The sequence below is a fragment of the Zootoca vivipara genome, chromosome Z1 (assembly GCF_965207765.1).
Source record: "Zootoca vivipara chromosome Z1, rZooViv2.hap1.1, whole genome shotgun sequence".
Taxonomy (NCBI): domain Eukaryota; kingdom Metazoa; phylum Chordata; class Lepidosauria; order Squamata; family Lacertidae; genus Zootoca; species Zootoca vivipara.
In genome coordinates this window covers 59,812,096-59,824,541 of record NC_142583.1, presented here as the reverse complement: position 1 = coordinate 59,824,541, position 12,446 = coordinate 59,812,096, and the positions used below count along the sequence as shown (strand labels likewise).

The following is a 12,446-nucleotide window of genomic DNA, read 5'->3' as shown; positions in this document are numbered from 1 at the left end:
GCATTGTGTTTGCCAGTCAAACAGCAGTAATATAGGGGCTAAGTACTTTTGGTAATGCAGTAAGAGTGCCAACAGAGCAGTCAAAAATGCTTGTAAAGAAACAAAAGTATAGAATACCTTAAAACTCACTTGGGGATCAGTCTGGAGCTATAATTAGAGAGGAGTTGATCCCTGTCACTTTTAATAAAAAAATGCACTATGGCTGAGCCTTCTATTTACTCTTCAGTGGCTTCTTCACAAATATCAAATGAGACATCTGAATTATGAAGTGAAGGACATTGCTCTGAACCTGAAACAGCAACTTGTCCTCTTCTTCTGTTGTGAATGCAATAAAGGAAGGAGACGAGAAGTGAGCCTAAGGGCTGTTCCTGATCCCAGAAGCAAAACCCGTGGCTAAACCCAGACATTGTGGCAAACTGTAGTTCAGGGAAACTGAACTATGGCTTGTCGTTCCGTCCAATTGGGACAAACCATGATTGAGAAATGGCTGGCTGAACACATGGTTTGGGGCGAGTTTTCAGAATGCTAGCCTTACGATTTGGTGAGGTTTGAATGGATGCCTGAATTTGCATTTGCAGACCTCACCATTTTTTTGCAATTTTTTTTTTCAGCTGGACTTACCCATTTTATCTGCTGCCATTTATAATGCTTGTTAATTTGTTACAGATATAAGTCATTCATCATCTTCACCTGCTGTATGTCACCCTGAAATCTGATCTGACAAGACGGTAGTATAGCAAAGTTTACAATAAATGCCTCCATAAATGCCAGGTCGCCACCAACACATTTGAATAAACAGTGCTACCATAACGTTTGCTAACTTTATGCTACAGAAAAAAATCTCTCAACTCATTTTAGATCACAGCAGAAGCAGAGTTGAGCTTTCCCAGATAAGATCAGCCGCCAGAACCCTTGCTATCTCTTAATCTCCATTTTAAAAATGATTAACCTTTTGTAGTTTTTGACTCCCTGCAGCTCCTGTTGCTTTTAAAAAAAACCCCACCTGGAACTCATTCGTATTTTCATAATGACCTTTTCTATTACATGACCTTGGACTTTACCCAGTACTTTGGAAGCTCGATTCAGACCATTATACCAAACCATTGCTAAGAAAAGTGACACCTGATTGATTTGACAAACCATTGTTTGTGACTGACTGGCAAAACTGAATCAGAAACCATGGATTGAAGGATTGCAAAATGGATTACGCTAACTATGGTTTCTGTGATATCTGAATGTACAAACCATAGAAAAAGCTGCTGTTCACCTAGACTGCTGAGCAAGACAGAAGAAGAAAACAGATCAGCAGCACTAAGCCATAGTTTGCCTGTGTGTTTAGATCAGGCACCCCCAAACTTCGGCCCTCCGGATGTTTTGGACTACAATTCCCATCATCCCTGACCACTGGTCCTCTTACCTAGGGATCATGGGAGTTGTAGGCCAAAACATCAGGAGGGCCGCCGTTTGGGGATGCCTGCCTTAGATGCTCCAGCCATGGTTTGGATTCTCAGCTATGGTTGGTGCAATGTCTGAATTGGGTTGAAAAGATTCGGAGCACCATAGTACACATGTATTCTCATAAGTACCACAGAATTTAATTGGGGTTACTCCTAGGTAAATGTGTACAGGATTACAGCATTAAATTTCCTTGAGTTCTATCTAAGGAAGTAACAGGAGTGTGTCAGAGACTAATCAGCTACTTTAGGTGTATTGGTGGGGGTGGGGAATTGTACCAGCCCAGCATGACTTCCTTCTCCCTTGTCTGATGCCATGCCGAAAACTGATTTTACAAACTTCCTTCATTTGCAAACATCACTTGAAAAAATGTCCAAACCCACCAGGGTGTGGGTGTGTCTAATTGATTCCATGGTCCTTTGATTCCACGCCCATCTGTTCAATTACATTTTCCAACCAGGTTCCATCTAGCAATCCTCTTCCAATGACTTAGAGGTTTCTTGCTATCGGCATACTTTATCCCTTTCAGCTTCTTAGTGAACAGAACTAACCTGAAACCTAATCTCCAACAGACTTAAGGATTTCCTTGGTCACAACAGCAATTTCCCTAATTAGCTCTATTTCAGTGATAATTTGCACCTCATTGAGATAAGGAGCAGTTGCTTCTGGTAGGTGATCAAGTAGAAGAATGCCCCTGCCCCCCCCCACGGCCCTTTGATTCAAAAACAGGGAGAAGGCAGGGGGTGCCACCGACTTTTAAATAATTGGCAGTCTTATTTATTTCCAAATTTTATATCCTGTTATACCTTGTCCGTCCAGCTAGCAATATATCATCGGTAAAGACAAGCATGATCAATAAAAACAAAAAAGTGGGAGGAAGAGGCAAAACAAATTAAACAAATCCAGGAAACTAATGAACAAGAGAATCCAAATCCAATCATAGAAACAACATCAGCTCAGCTTTAAGCATTTTTCTAAAGAACAAAACAAAGCAAGGTTTTCCCTCCCATCCTGAAGTATCTCTGTCTGGTGGGTTTCCCCAAGCAATGACAACTATTTCATAATGCTGGCACCACAACTGAAAAGGCCCTGCTTCTAGTAGACATGTGCCGGACCTCACTGGGTGAAGGAACCTGGAGCAGTGTCTCCAATGGTGAATGGAGTGTGTGGGGAGGCACTTTCCATTGTACTATTTTCACTCACTGAAGGATCTTCTTCTAACAAGTGGGAGATGGCTACTGCTTACAAGTTTCCTGCAGGCATCTGATGGGACACTAGGAAAACAGAATGGTGGACCAGATACCCCTCTGGTCTGATCCAGCAGGTCTCTTGTGTTCTGACATCACTTCTGATGAAAATAGGTACACCTGCTTTGGCTGCAACAGTTCTTTGTGAGTGAAAGAAAAGTGGTAGAGTTCGCTAGCCGGATAAGATTTAAAATATTTACTCCAACGTTGGTTCCACTGAAATGTATTTCTCTGTTTGTTTATATATATATATATATATATATATATATATATATATATATATATGTAAACTGAGTATGTTCCTTCGTCTCCAATGTTCAACAAAACCGTTTGACTGATAGCGTTGAAATTTGGACACAAAGTCAAGTGTGACTACCTGAGTGACCCCATACCGTTTTCTAAGACAGATATGTCACCCACGCAGGGTAAAAACCCCGTTTCAGAACTCACAAATCATACAAAAGTGCATGCTGGGAGCACAGGAGAGATTGCAACACAGCACCCTCTAGTGACGGCTACACTGGTATTGCACCTAGGAAAGCTTCCCTCTCCACAGTATCTTGGCTCAGCTTTGCAGACTAGGCCGACTGGAGGTGGAGGCTTGCCTGGGTGGGGGGTGGAGGGGGCGGGATAAGCCATGGGTCAGGACAGGGTGGGCCCAATCACAGGGATGAGCACGCGTAAAACAGGGGGACTCTGAAGGCGAGGGGAGTCTGAAGGGGGACTCTGAGGCTCCATTTAACAGACTGAGCCACAGCAACACGTTTCAGGGCCATCTAGTTATTTAATAAATGTCTGTATCACTTTCCAGAAATAAAATTCTTTCCCAAGGCCTTTCACACAAAATACCATTAATAAAATACAATAGGTGACATTGGGGGGGGGGGACTTCTCAGTAAAGCAACCGTGTATTATTAAAACTAGTCATACAGCATAAAAAAATACAGCATAATATATTCACCAAGGCCACGTCACATTCTCAGGTTCTCTGTCACAACTAGAAGCCAAGGCCCAAGGGAATCTGTGGCCCTTCAAATGTTAAAAGACTACAACTCCCATCAGCCACGCTGGCGGGGCCTGATGGGAGTTGGAGTCTAACAAATTCTGGGAACCCAGAATTTCAAATTCCACACCTCCTGTACAATTTTAAATGCTCGTTTGAAAATATCCAGGAGTGGAGTGAGGTGGGGTGTAAACAGGTTTCAGGTTTGCACTGAGAGTTGTTGTGTGGCAATGTCCCTCCCTCCCCAGAAATAATGAACAAGACACAGTGAAATGAGTTTAAGTGGGCGAAAAGGCCACAACTTTATTGGTTGCGAATGTTGAGCGGTATTGGCTTAGGCATTGGACCCTAACCGGCTATATCCAACTGTAACCCGTGTGTTACAGTCTGGGAGAAATTAACCACCAGAAAGGAGCCCAGTGATATCGCTCAAGGTGCCGGCCGAAGGAGAGGCAGAGTTCCCGCCTCCAGCCTGATTTAAACGCGGGGGAAGCCCCGCCCGGCTGGCCCTATTGGTCAGCCGGGGAATGACGGAGGCGGGAACCCCGTCTCGCGAGAGGGCTGAACTCTCAGCCCCCTCGCAAGGGTCGAGACGGGCCACGCCCACAACACCACCTCCGTAAAATGCGGAAGTGGTTTTCTCCATCTTTTACATTATCAACCACTGGGGCCGGTAGCTTTTTCCCTACTACGTGTGAACTCTTGTGCAATGGCCAGCTAACTAATGAAACACTTACACACTGTACACAGGTCTACGGTTGGGTAAGCCACCACTTTGCAAAAGCGTGCAGGCAGCAAATGCCTAGTTAGCAACAAACAGTCTCTAAGGTCCTCAACTTCACTGGAGGGGGGATCTGCTAAAAAAAAAAAGGCAGCATAAATATTACTGATGATAAATGTTACCGATGATGCCCTTGTGAAGTTTATTCTTAGCACAGCGGTTCACATTATTTCCCAAGAAATGAAAGGCTCAGAAAGCACAGCCTCTTGTTCTTGGTTTTATATCAGATGTGGGAGGGCAGGTGGAGGAAGGAAGAAGCGAACCTCTTTGTGGCTTTCAAATGTCAGGGATAAATTGCTGTTTTGTGAACTCCTGATAACAGTCAAGCTATTCCACATCAGATGAAAGGCAGCTGGGCCAACAACATCTGCATTCTGCTTTTAAAACGGACATGAAATGTCGGATTGGCCATTGTTCTATTTGTGTCAAGGTGACCTAAGCCAGGAGGGTGACCGAAAAGGGACATCATTTCAGGAAATGGACAGGACAACAGATATTTGCAAACCTGAGAGCTGGGCTCAAGGATAGAAAAAGCGTCATGCTGGGGCTTCCGATTCGTCGCGCTGGTGAAGTTGGACGCAGGGACTTCGTGCTCCGAAGTCCCTGGCTTCGTGGAGGGGGGGGGGAAGTCCGCAGAGCGAGCGGACTCCCCGAAAAAACACCGGGTAGAGAGTCCCGGTGACATAGTGCCCAGCTGTTTGCTCCGGACGCGAATCCTCTGCTGCCCGAGAGCTCAGTAGAGCAATCGAGAGCCAGCGGAGTGGAGTCGCGGGAGCCATTTTTGGGTTTCATCTTACCTCCTTGAAGTGAAGCTCCGAGTCCTCAGCCTGCAAGCGGCGGATTCTTCCAAGGAAATAAAAGACTTCTTCAAAGTAAGTCAAATCTCCATTCGGATCTTAAAAATTTTAAATTTGAAGATAGGAAGAGATTCTAAAGTAACGGAAGCCGGTCTCTTCCAAATGGACAATCGGGAGGCGCATTAAATATTCCTAAGCCGAAAAGGGAAAACTTCTTTCAAGATTGCGGACCCGAGAGAAAGAAAGACTTTTCCAAACCTCCCCAGCCCCCGGTGTCGTTGCCCCTTGAGGTTCAGCAGCAACAAGGGGGAGGACGCTTTGACAGCTGTCAAAAGCTGTCAAATTGTTAAAGGACTAAGAAAGATGATTTTATTCCTGTGAATTGGAAAAATTGATTCAAAAGGTTTTAAAAGGATTTAAGTGGACTGTAAATTTGAAATCTGATGAGGTTAAAGACAAAGGATAAGAACAGCCAAGATGGAGCCGACAACGTGGTAGAGAGGAATTTTCCAGTACCCTTCTGCCCTTATCTCTGGTCTGCCTGTGGTCAAGTGAACTATGAAAACAAAATTCTCTCGAGCTTTCCAGGAGGCTGTGCTGGGCTATCTACAAACATGGGAAGATATCTACAAGGAAAGGCAATGCTTCAATCCAACAGAAAAGGAGAATGAGGTGCAAGAGCAAGATTTAGAGGACAATTTTGATTATGAGATTGTGTGTGAGGAGCAACAATTTGAGGACAATTTGGAGACTGATTCAGACCATAAAAAATATGTGTTGGATGATGAAAAACAAAGATCAGAACAAAGAGATGAGGCCGACAAGGAGAAGCAAAGTGAAGAGAAGATTGATGGAAGTGAAAATCCTGGAGAGACTGAAATGTTGAATGGTGTTAGTGAAGGGAGGGAAAGGCAGAAAGAGGGAGGAGCAGAGGTCTGGAAGTGGATGTGGGAAAGAATTGGTGTGGGGTAAAAAATTTAGTTTAAGGTACTTTTTTTGGTTTATGAACAACGGTGTCGGAATCTTGGCCTGTTAAAGGATATGCTGATCCAATTGGGAGGAGGGACATTGGGGGGGGGAGGAGAGATTTTTATAGTTTAAGGTTAAGAGCTTTCTGGAGGGAGTAAAAAGAATGGCTGAGGAAATATGCTTAGAGTTTGTTTTTGAATAATTTTGGTGATCAGGAGGTGTTTGGGTGGAAAACTGCCTGTCTCCCCCTTCTTACTCTTGGTACCCAGTGGCAGGGGGTGCCTTGAGGGGAGAGGGAAGGGTGGAGGGAAACCCAGACACAAAAATGGAACCTTTTGACTGCTGGACTCCTCGGGCTACCCCAGTGGCAGGGGGGGGGGCTCAGAGGGGGACAGCATGAAGAAGGAGGAGGATTGTGTTAATATTATAAGAATAAGATTTCTGAATTGGATTAGAAAACCCGCCATAACTATGTAAAGAGGTTGGGAAATCCAGGAGGAGGAGAGTCGTGGAAGTCATTAATATTTTTCCTTTTTCCTTTTTTTTTCTTTCCTTTTTTTTCCCTTTTCATTTTTGCTTCCCCCCCCCCTTTTTTCCTTTTTTTTCTTTTTTCCAGTACAGTGAAGAAATAGCTGGGGGATAAGCCAATCCCCAGAGATCCTCCGCCTTTGTCCTCTCAGTGGCAGGGGGGGATGAGGGGGGAGGAAGGAGGGGGGAGGTCAAACCCAGCTTAAAATGGACCCCTTTGTTCCCCAATACCCATGGGTCTCACTGGTGGCAGAGGTGGGCTTGTGGGTGGAGGGAAAATGAAGGGACAGAGTTTATGTTGTATACTTTGTATGTGTTTTCTTTTTCTAAAAATTAATAAAAATTATTTTTTTTAAAAAAAGCGTCATGCTGGCACAAAGAACACTGCATTTTTAACTTTATGTTAAACAGATATCTGAACACATCAAATTAGGGGGGGGGGGAACCTGGAGTCCTCTGTGTTGCCAGACTCCCAACTTCCATCAGACCTAGCCGATAGTCAGGGATGATGGGAGTTCTAGGCTAACATCAGAAGGCTACAGGTTCCTCATTCCTGATGTCAATAAAAACAAGGGGTCTTCTTCCTTGATCCACAAACCTGTGGTTGTGCTACAATGACTGTGCCTTGTTTTCCAGAAAGATGCTAAAGAGGCATTCAGCGTGGCTGATGTAATTGGCCCTAACTGGCTCTCTGCTGGCCCTTTGCCTATACTAGCTACTCCAACCAACCCCCTTCTTCTGACCAAGGACATGGTCATAAGGTGACCTGATAACAAGATCAACTCTCATTGGCTCCCAATGGCTTTTCAATCAATGCCACAATCCATCCATTTTTATTTTATCCTAGCCCTCCTGCAAACACCTCAGGATGACACAAATGTTTCTTTCTCCCATTTATCCTCCTAGCCCAGGTTTGTGGCTGGGGCGGGTTTTGAATCCAACTCTTCCTAGTCATTGTTCAACACTCTTCATCACACGGGCTCTTTGCCAGTGTAGAAGAGAGCCTGGTGAAAAGTTGAGCAAGCAACCTATGCCTGAAAGGGTTTTATATCACATCGCCAATCCCCGAATCACCCAGCCGGACACAAATCTGATTACAGCAGATGAGCAATGCAGTTTTTTATTATTAAATAAAGACTTTGAGGAATTTGATTACATGGAAGTGAAAACACCAGAACGACAAGTGAATCATGCCCAGTTAACATCTGCTTTTAGGAACGCGGAGTCTCATGCCACTAAAGTCTTGTCCCACTGAAGGCGGATCGGAACTGAACCATGAAACTTATAAGAAGAGAATAAAGAGGTGAACTTTTGTTGTGTATAAAAAGATGGAGTTATATAAATTACTTAGGATATGATTGGAAGATCGTTTTTATTCTTTATTATTATTATTATTACTTATGTTTCACTTTGTTCCTTCTTTTCCCCTTTTTTAGTTTTCTTTTTTTTCCTTTTTTTCTTTTCTCCCTCTTCTTTTTCCTTTTTTTGAGGTGAGAAACTTTGTGTAGTTATGACTTGTTATTGTTATTGTTTTTTCTAATTTTTTCTGTTCATTTGTAAATGAAGGTTTATGTCTTATTTGTATAATTTTAATGTTGAAATAAATAAAAAACATTTTTTTAAAAAAAGTCTTGTCCCATCTCACCAGAGAAGCAATAAAAGCCATTTGCCCAAGCTTTGTTTGGGCTTTTAGCTGGACACTCGCTCCTCCTGAAGAGTGTGAGATTGTGAGAAATGTCATAAGCATTTCCCAAGATTAAACCACTCCAATTAATTAATTCACTTTTAAATGATGCAACTCCCTCTCCCCCAGTAGAAGCACCCAAGGCTATTAAGAAAACATCACGTACCAAACTGGGCACTATTATAAGGTCGAGGTAGCACTTTGTAGTTAAACATTCTCTAGAGCCATATCTTTAAAAAAAAGAGAGGAAGTGTAACTAAAATCGTTATGCAGGATTAAGTGGTAGGAGAAGGTAATCAAAACAAGCCTGCAGTTCACCAGCCATTTATCTTGGGCTGGCAGACTTGAAATTAGACTTGTGGGGGAAAAAATAGGATTGGCAAGAGCAGGCAGCAAAGTGCATACAAACAGGTATACAAACACACGTTTTCCCTGGTAACAGTTGTATGGACGTGAGCTGTGGAAACAGGTGGAAATATGACTAAGTCAGAAAACGCAAGGGTGCTGAGACTGATCAGATCTTCCAATATCCTGCCTTTGGGAATTACTAAATCCTATGTGATTAACTGAAGTTGCAAAACGTCTGCTGCTGGCAGCAATGGAACAACCTTTCCCTAAGGTTCGTCATGAGGGTGAGGCATAAGCAGGTGCCTGTCTTTCATCTGGGATTATTCCACACCATGGAAAATGCCTGAAGTTCTGGTGTTGCAATTGCTTTTTCTAAGAGCTACCAAAACACACACACACACACACACACACACACACACACACACACACACACTGTAAATCAATACCAAGCTGTTCATTAAAAGAAATGGATAACATATATAAGTGTGTACCCACATTCATGCTTGCATGGGGCTTGAGAGCACTTCCTCAGCTTCATTCTCTGAGTGGGTAAGAGATTCTTCGCAACTCTTGTCTGCAAAAGGCGTGAACATTAGTAGTGCATGTCTATCTCTGTTTAACTCAGCCGTAAGTCCTACTAATAGTGCTTACTCGGGGTGGGGGGGGGGAGTGTAACAGCCAAACCCTGTGCATGTTTATAGGAATGTTGCCTGACAGCATATTTTGTATGCATGCTTACTCAGATGCTAGCCTGAATAAATTCAATTGGATTCACCCCAGAGTAAATATATATGGGATTGAAACCCAACCCGCTATTTTGTGCTACTTTATGCAATGCAAGTTGGCTAGATTTTTGGTTGTACCTGTAAGTCGCTTTGAGTTGCCTTGAGCAAGATAAAGCGGCTAAACAACAACAATAACAACAACAACAAACTGTAAATGTAAACTCAATCAAGTTTCTTCCCCATCTCACCCAAATGCAACTGCTAAAATACAGGGGCACCTTGGTTCTCAAACTTAATCCGTTCTGGAAGTACGTTCATAAACCAAAGCGTTCCAAAATCATGGCGTGCTTTCCCATAGAAAGTAATGCAAAATGAATTAATCTGTTCCAGACTTTTAAAAACAACACCTAAAATGGCAATTTGACATGAATTTTACTATCTAATAAGACCATTGATCCATAAAATGAAAGCAATAAACAATGTACTGCAGGCACACAACCAATCCATCAGTAGCTGAACTGGGTTCCACATAGTCACAAACACGAAGAGCCGCAAAAACAAAAGCGCAAAATAAATAGCAAAAACAGACAGACGTTTGCGTAACACTCAAAACAGAAGTGTGGCACTCAAAATGGAATGTGGTACTCAAATCAGATGTGAAACACTCAAAACTGAGCATGTTCGGCTTCTGAAAAAAGTTTGCAAACCAGAACACTTACTTCCGAGTTTGCAGTGTTTGGGTTCCAAGTTGTTTGAGTACCAAAGTGTTTGAGAACCAAGGTACCACTGTGCTGCCAACACCCTCCTTGCCTCAGGTTTCTCTGCCTCCATTCTCCTTTTTCATCATGTTAGAAATACATAGCTGGTGCCTACAAACATCAAAACAAGAGGCCGCCTACAGCGCTCTTTGCATATTGCACAAATAAAGTCCATCAGAGATCCTTTCATTGCTGCCCACTGATCAGCGCTCTTGAGATTCCACAGCATCATAAACAAGCCAGTCACAAGAGGCAGAAAAAAGGCACAAACATTGGCTTACAATGATCAACAGCAAAAACATCCTCAAAGGGTTGTGGGAGGGCATCCTTGTCTTACATAACAAGTTTTAACATCGCAAAAACGGCACATATTTGGGTGACAGGCAAGGGAGGTGGGAAATCAGCAGGGAGAAAGATAACAATAGCTCCCTCGCCAACCTGGTAGTCCAAAACATCTGGTGGGCATCAGTGCCATCATCTCTGACTGTGTTGGCTGGGGCTGGCTGATGGAAGATGCAGTCCAGAACATCTGGAGAGGACTAGGTTGGGGAAGGGTGTATTTACAGTATCCTTATTGTTGAGATGCTCATCTTAAAAGCAAATACTGTAATTTGAATATGATTCAAAATACAAAACACAAAAACAACTTATCAATATCACCTGCATTTTGATATGCACACACCACCAGCTCAATAGGTTGCCGTGTGCCAAACCACAGCAGGAGGACCAATGTAACGTATGAACCAATTAGTCAACCACCACAGTTTATTAGTCAATAAAAAACCCCACAGTAGCACCTGCCTGGGTCATCCTAACCTACGTTGGCTCCTTATCACACTGTGATGATCTGCCATTGCAGTTACTTCCAGGTAGACTTAACTGCTCACCCAACACAACAAATCTGAGTCAGGTACAGTACAGGTACAAGGGACGAGGAAATGGAGGTGTTAGAAATGTCTCCAACGTCTAATTCCATGCCATGGCTTAATTTTGGCTCCAAACCAGGAGCTTCTTTCAGCCGAGGAACTTACTCGAAACAGTTTGGTCCGAATACTGTGGCGAGATTGGAAACAGTCATCTTGTTCTCGGAGTGATGATCGGCAACTCTCCTCAGGAACCGGCAGAGGAACTTAAGCAGGGAATAGTGGGGCTCAGGAAGCTGCCTCAGGAGTTTTCTCAAAGCGTTCACATTTGGGCTACCATTCTGGATGTCTGTCAGGAAGGGAAGAAGAAGACAGGGGAGGCTATGGATAACTCTGCACTGAAAATCAAATACAAAATAGCACTAGTATGGTGGCATTAGACTCGGGGACTGAACAAGCATATTGAGGAAGCAGGTTCAGCAAAAAGGTATGTAAAAAGATGTGGCGCCACTTTAAAACAGCTATGCCTTTTCCCAAAGAATCCCAGAAAATGTAGTTACAGGTAGGTAGCCGTGTTGGTCTGAGTCGAAGCAAAATAAAAAAATTCCTACAGTAGCATCTTAAAGACCAACTAAGTTTTTATTTTGGTATGAGCTTTCGTGTGCATGCACACTTCAGATACCAGAAAATGTAGTTTGTTAAGGGTGCTTAGAAGAGACTCCCTTTCTCCTCCTAGAGCTACACTTCCCTGGCTAGTTTAACAGCCAATCCCTCTTCACAGAGAACTCTGGGAATTGCAGCTCTGTGAGGGGAATAGTGGTCTGGGAGTTAATCCTCGAAATACTTGCTTCACCAGGACAGAGCCTGCTCCTCAAGTTTCCACACGACTTGACTGGAATCAGCCACCACCTGTCACAACTGCTGGAAGATGGGAAATAAACAATCCCGAGTAGAAAAGACATCTCCTGAAAACAAATTCTATCCTTATCACGTCTCGTACTAGCTGCGTAACCGGACTGTGGCGTTCCTATATTTAATCTTTGGACGGAGACTAACAGAACCATGCCAAACTACAGGAAGCCCATGTAATTTACACTGGGGTAAATTATCCTAGTGTAACCTATGGCGGATTTCTCTCGTCTTTAGACCCATGCCTGCTGCACCTATGGGAGAAATAAGAGACCCTCTGTTTGAGGTGTACTGCTGGGCTTCTCCTCCACCTAAAAGGTAAAAGGATCCCTGGACAGTTAAGTCCAGTCAAAGGCGACTATGGAGTTGCGCCGCTCAT

General features: G+C 43.5%; 1 protein-coding gene across 5 annotated transcripts in view; it reads right to left on the bottom strand.

Moving 5' to 3' along the window:
• Positions 1–12,446, bottom strand: part of FAM13A (family with sequence similarity 13 member A) — a 131,853-nt gene that overhangs the window by 108,525 nt on the left and 10,882 nt on the right. For 4 of the 5 annotated variants that reach the window (XM_035113462.3, XM_088660516.1, XM_035113460.3 and 1 more), the window contains one exon: positions 11,327–11,507. In XM_035113462.3, coding sequence (XP_034969353.3) covers positions 11,327–11,507 — 181 coding nt within the window. Of the gene's footprint in view, positions 1–9,307; positions 9,370–11,326; positions 11,508–12,446 lie in introns of those variants that run through there. The other variant, XM_088660517.1, reaches the window with a different exon arrangement.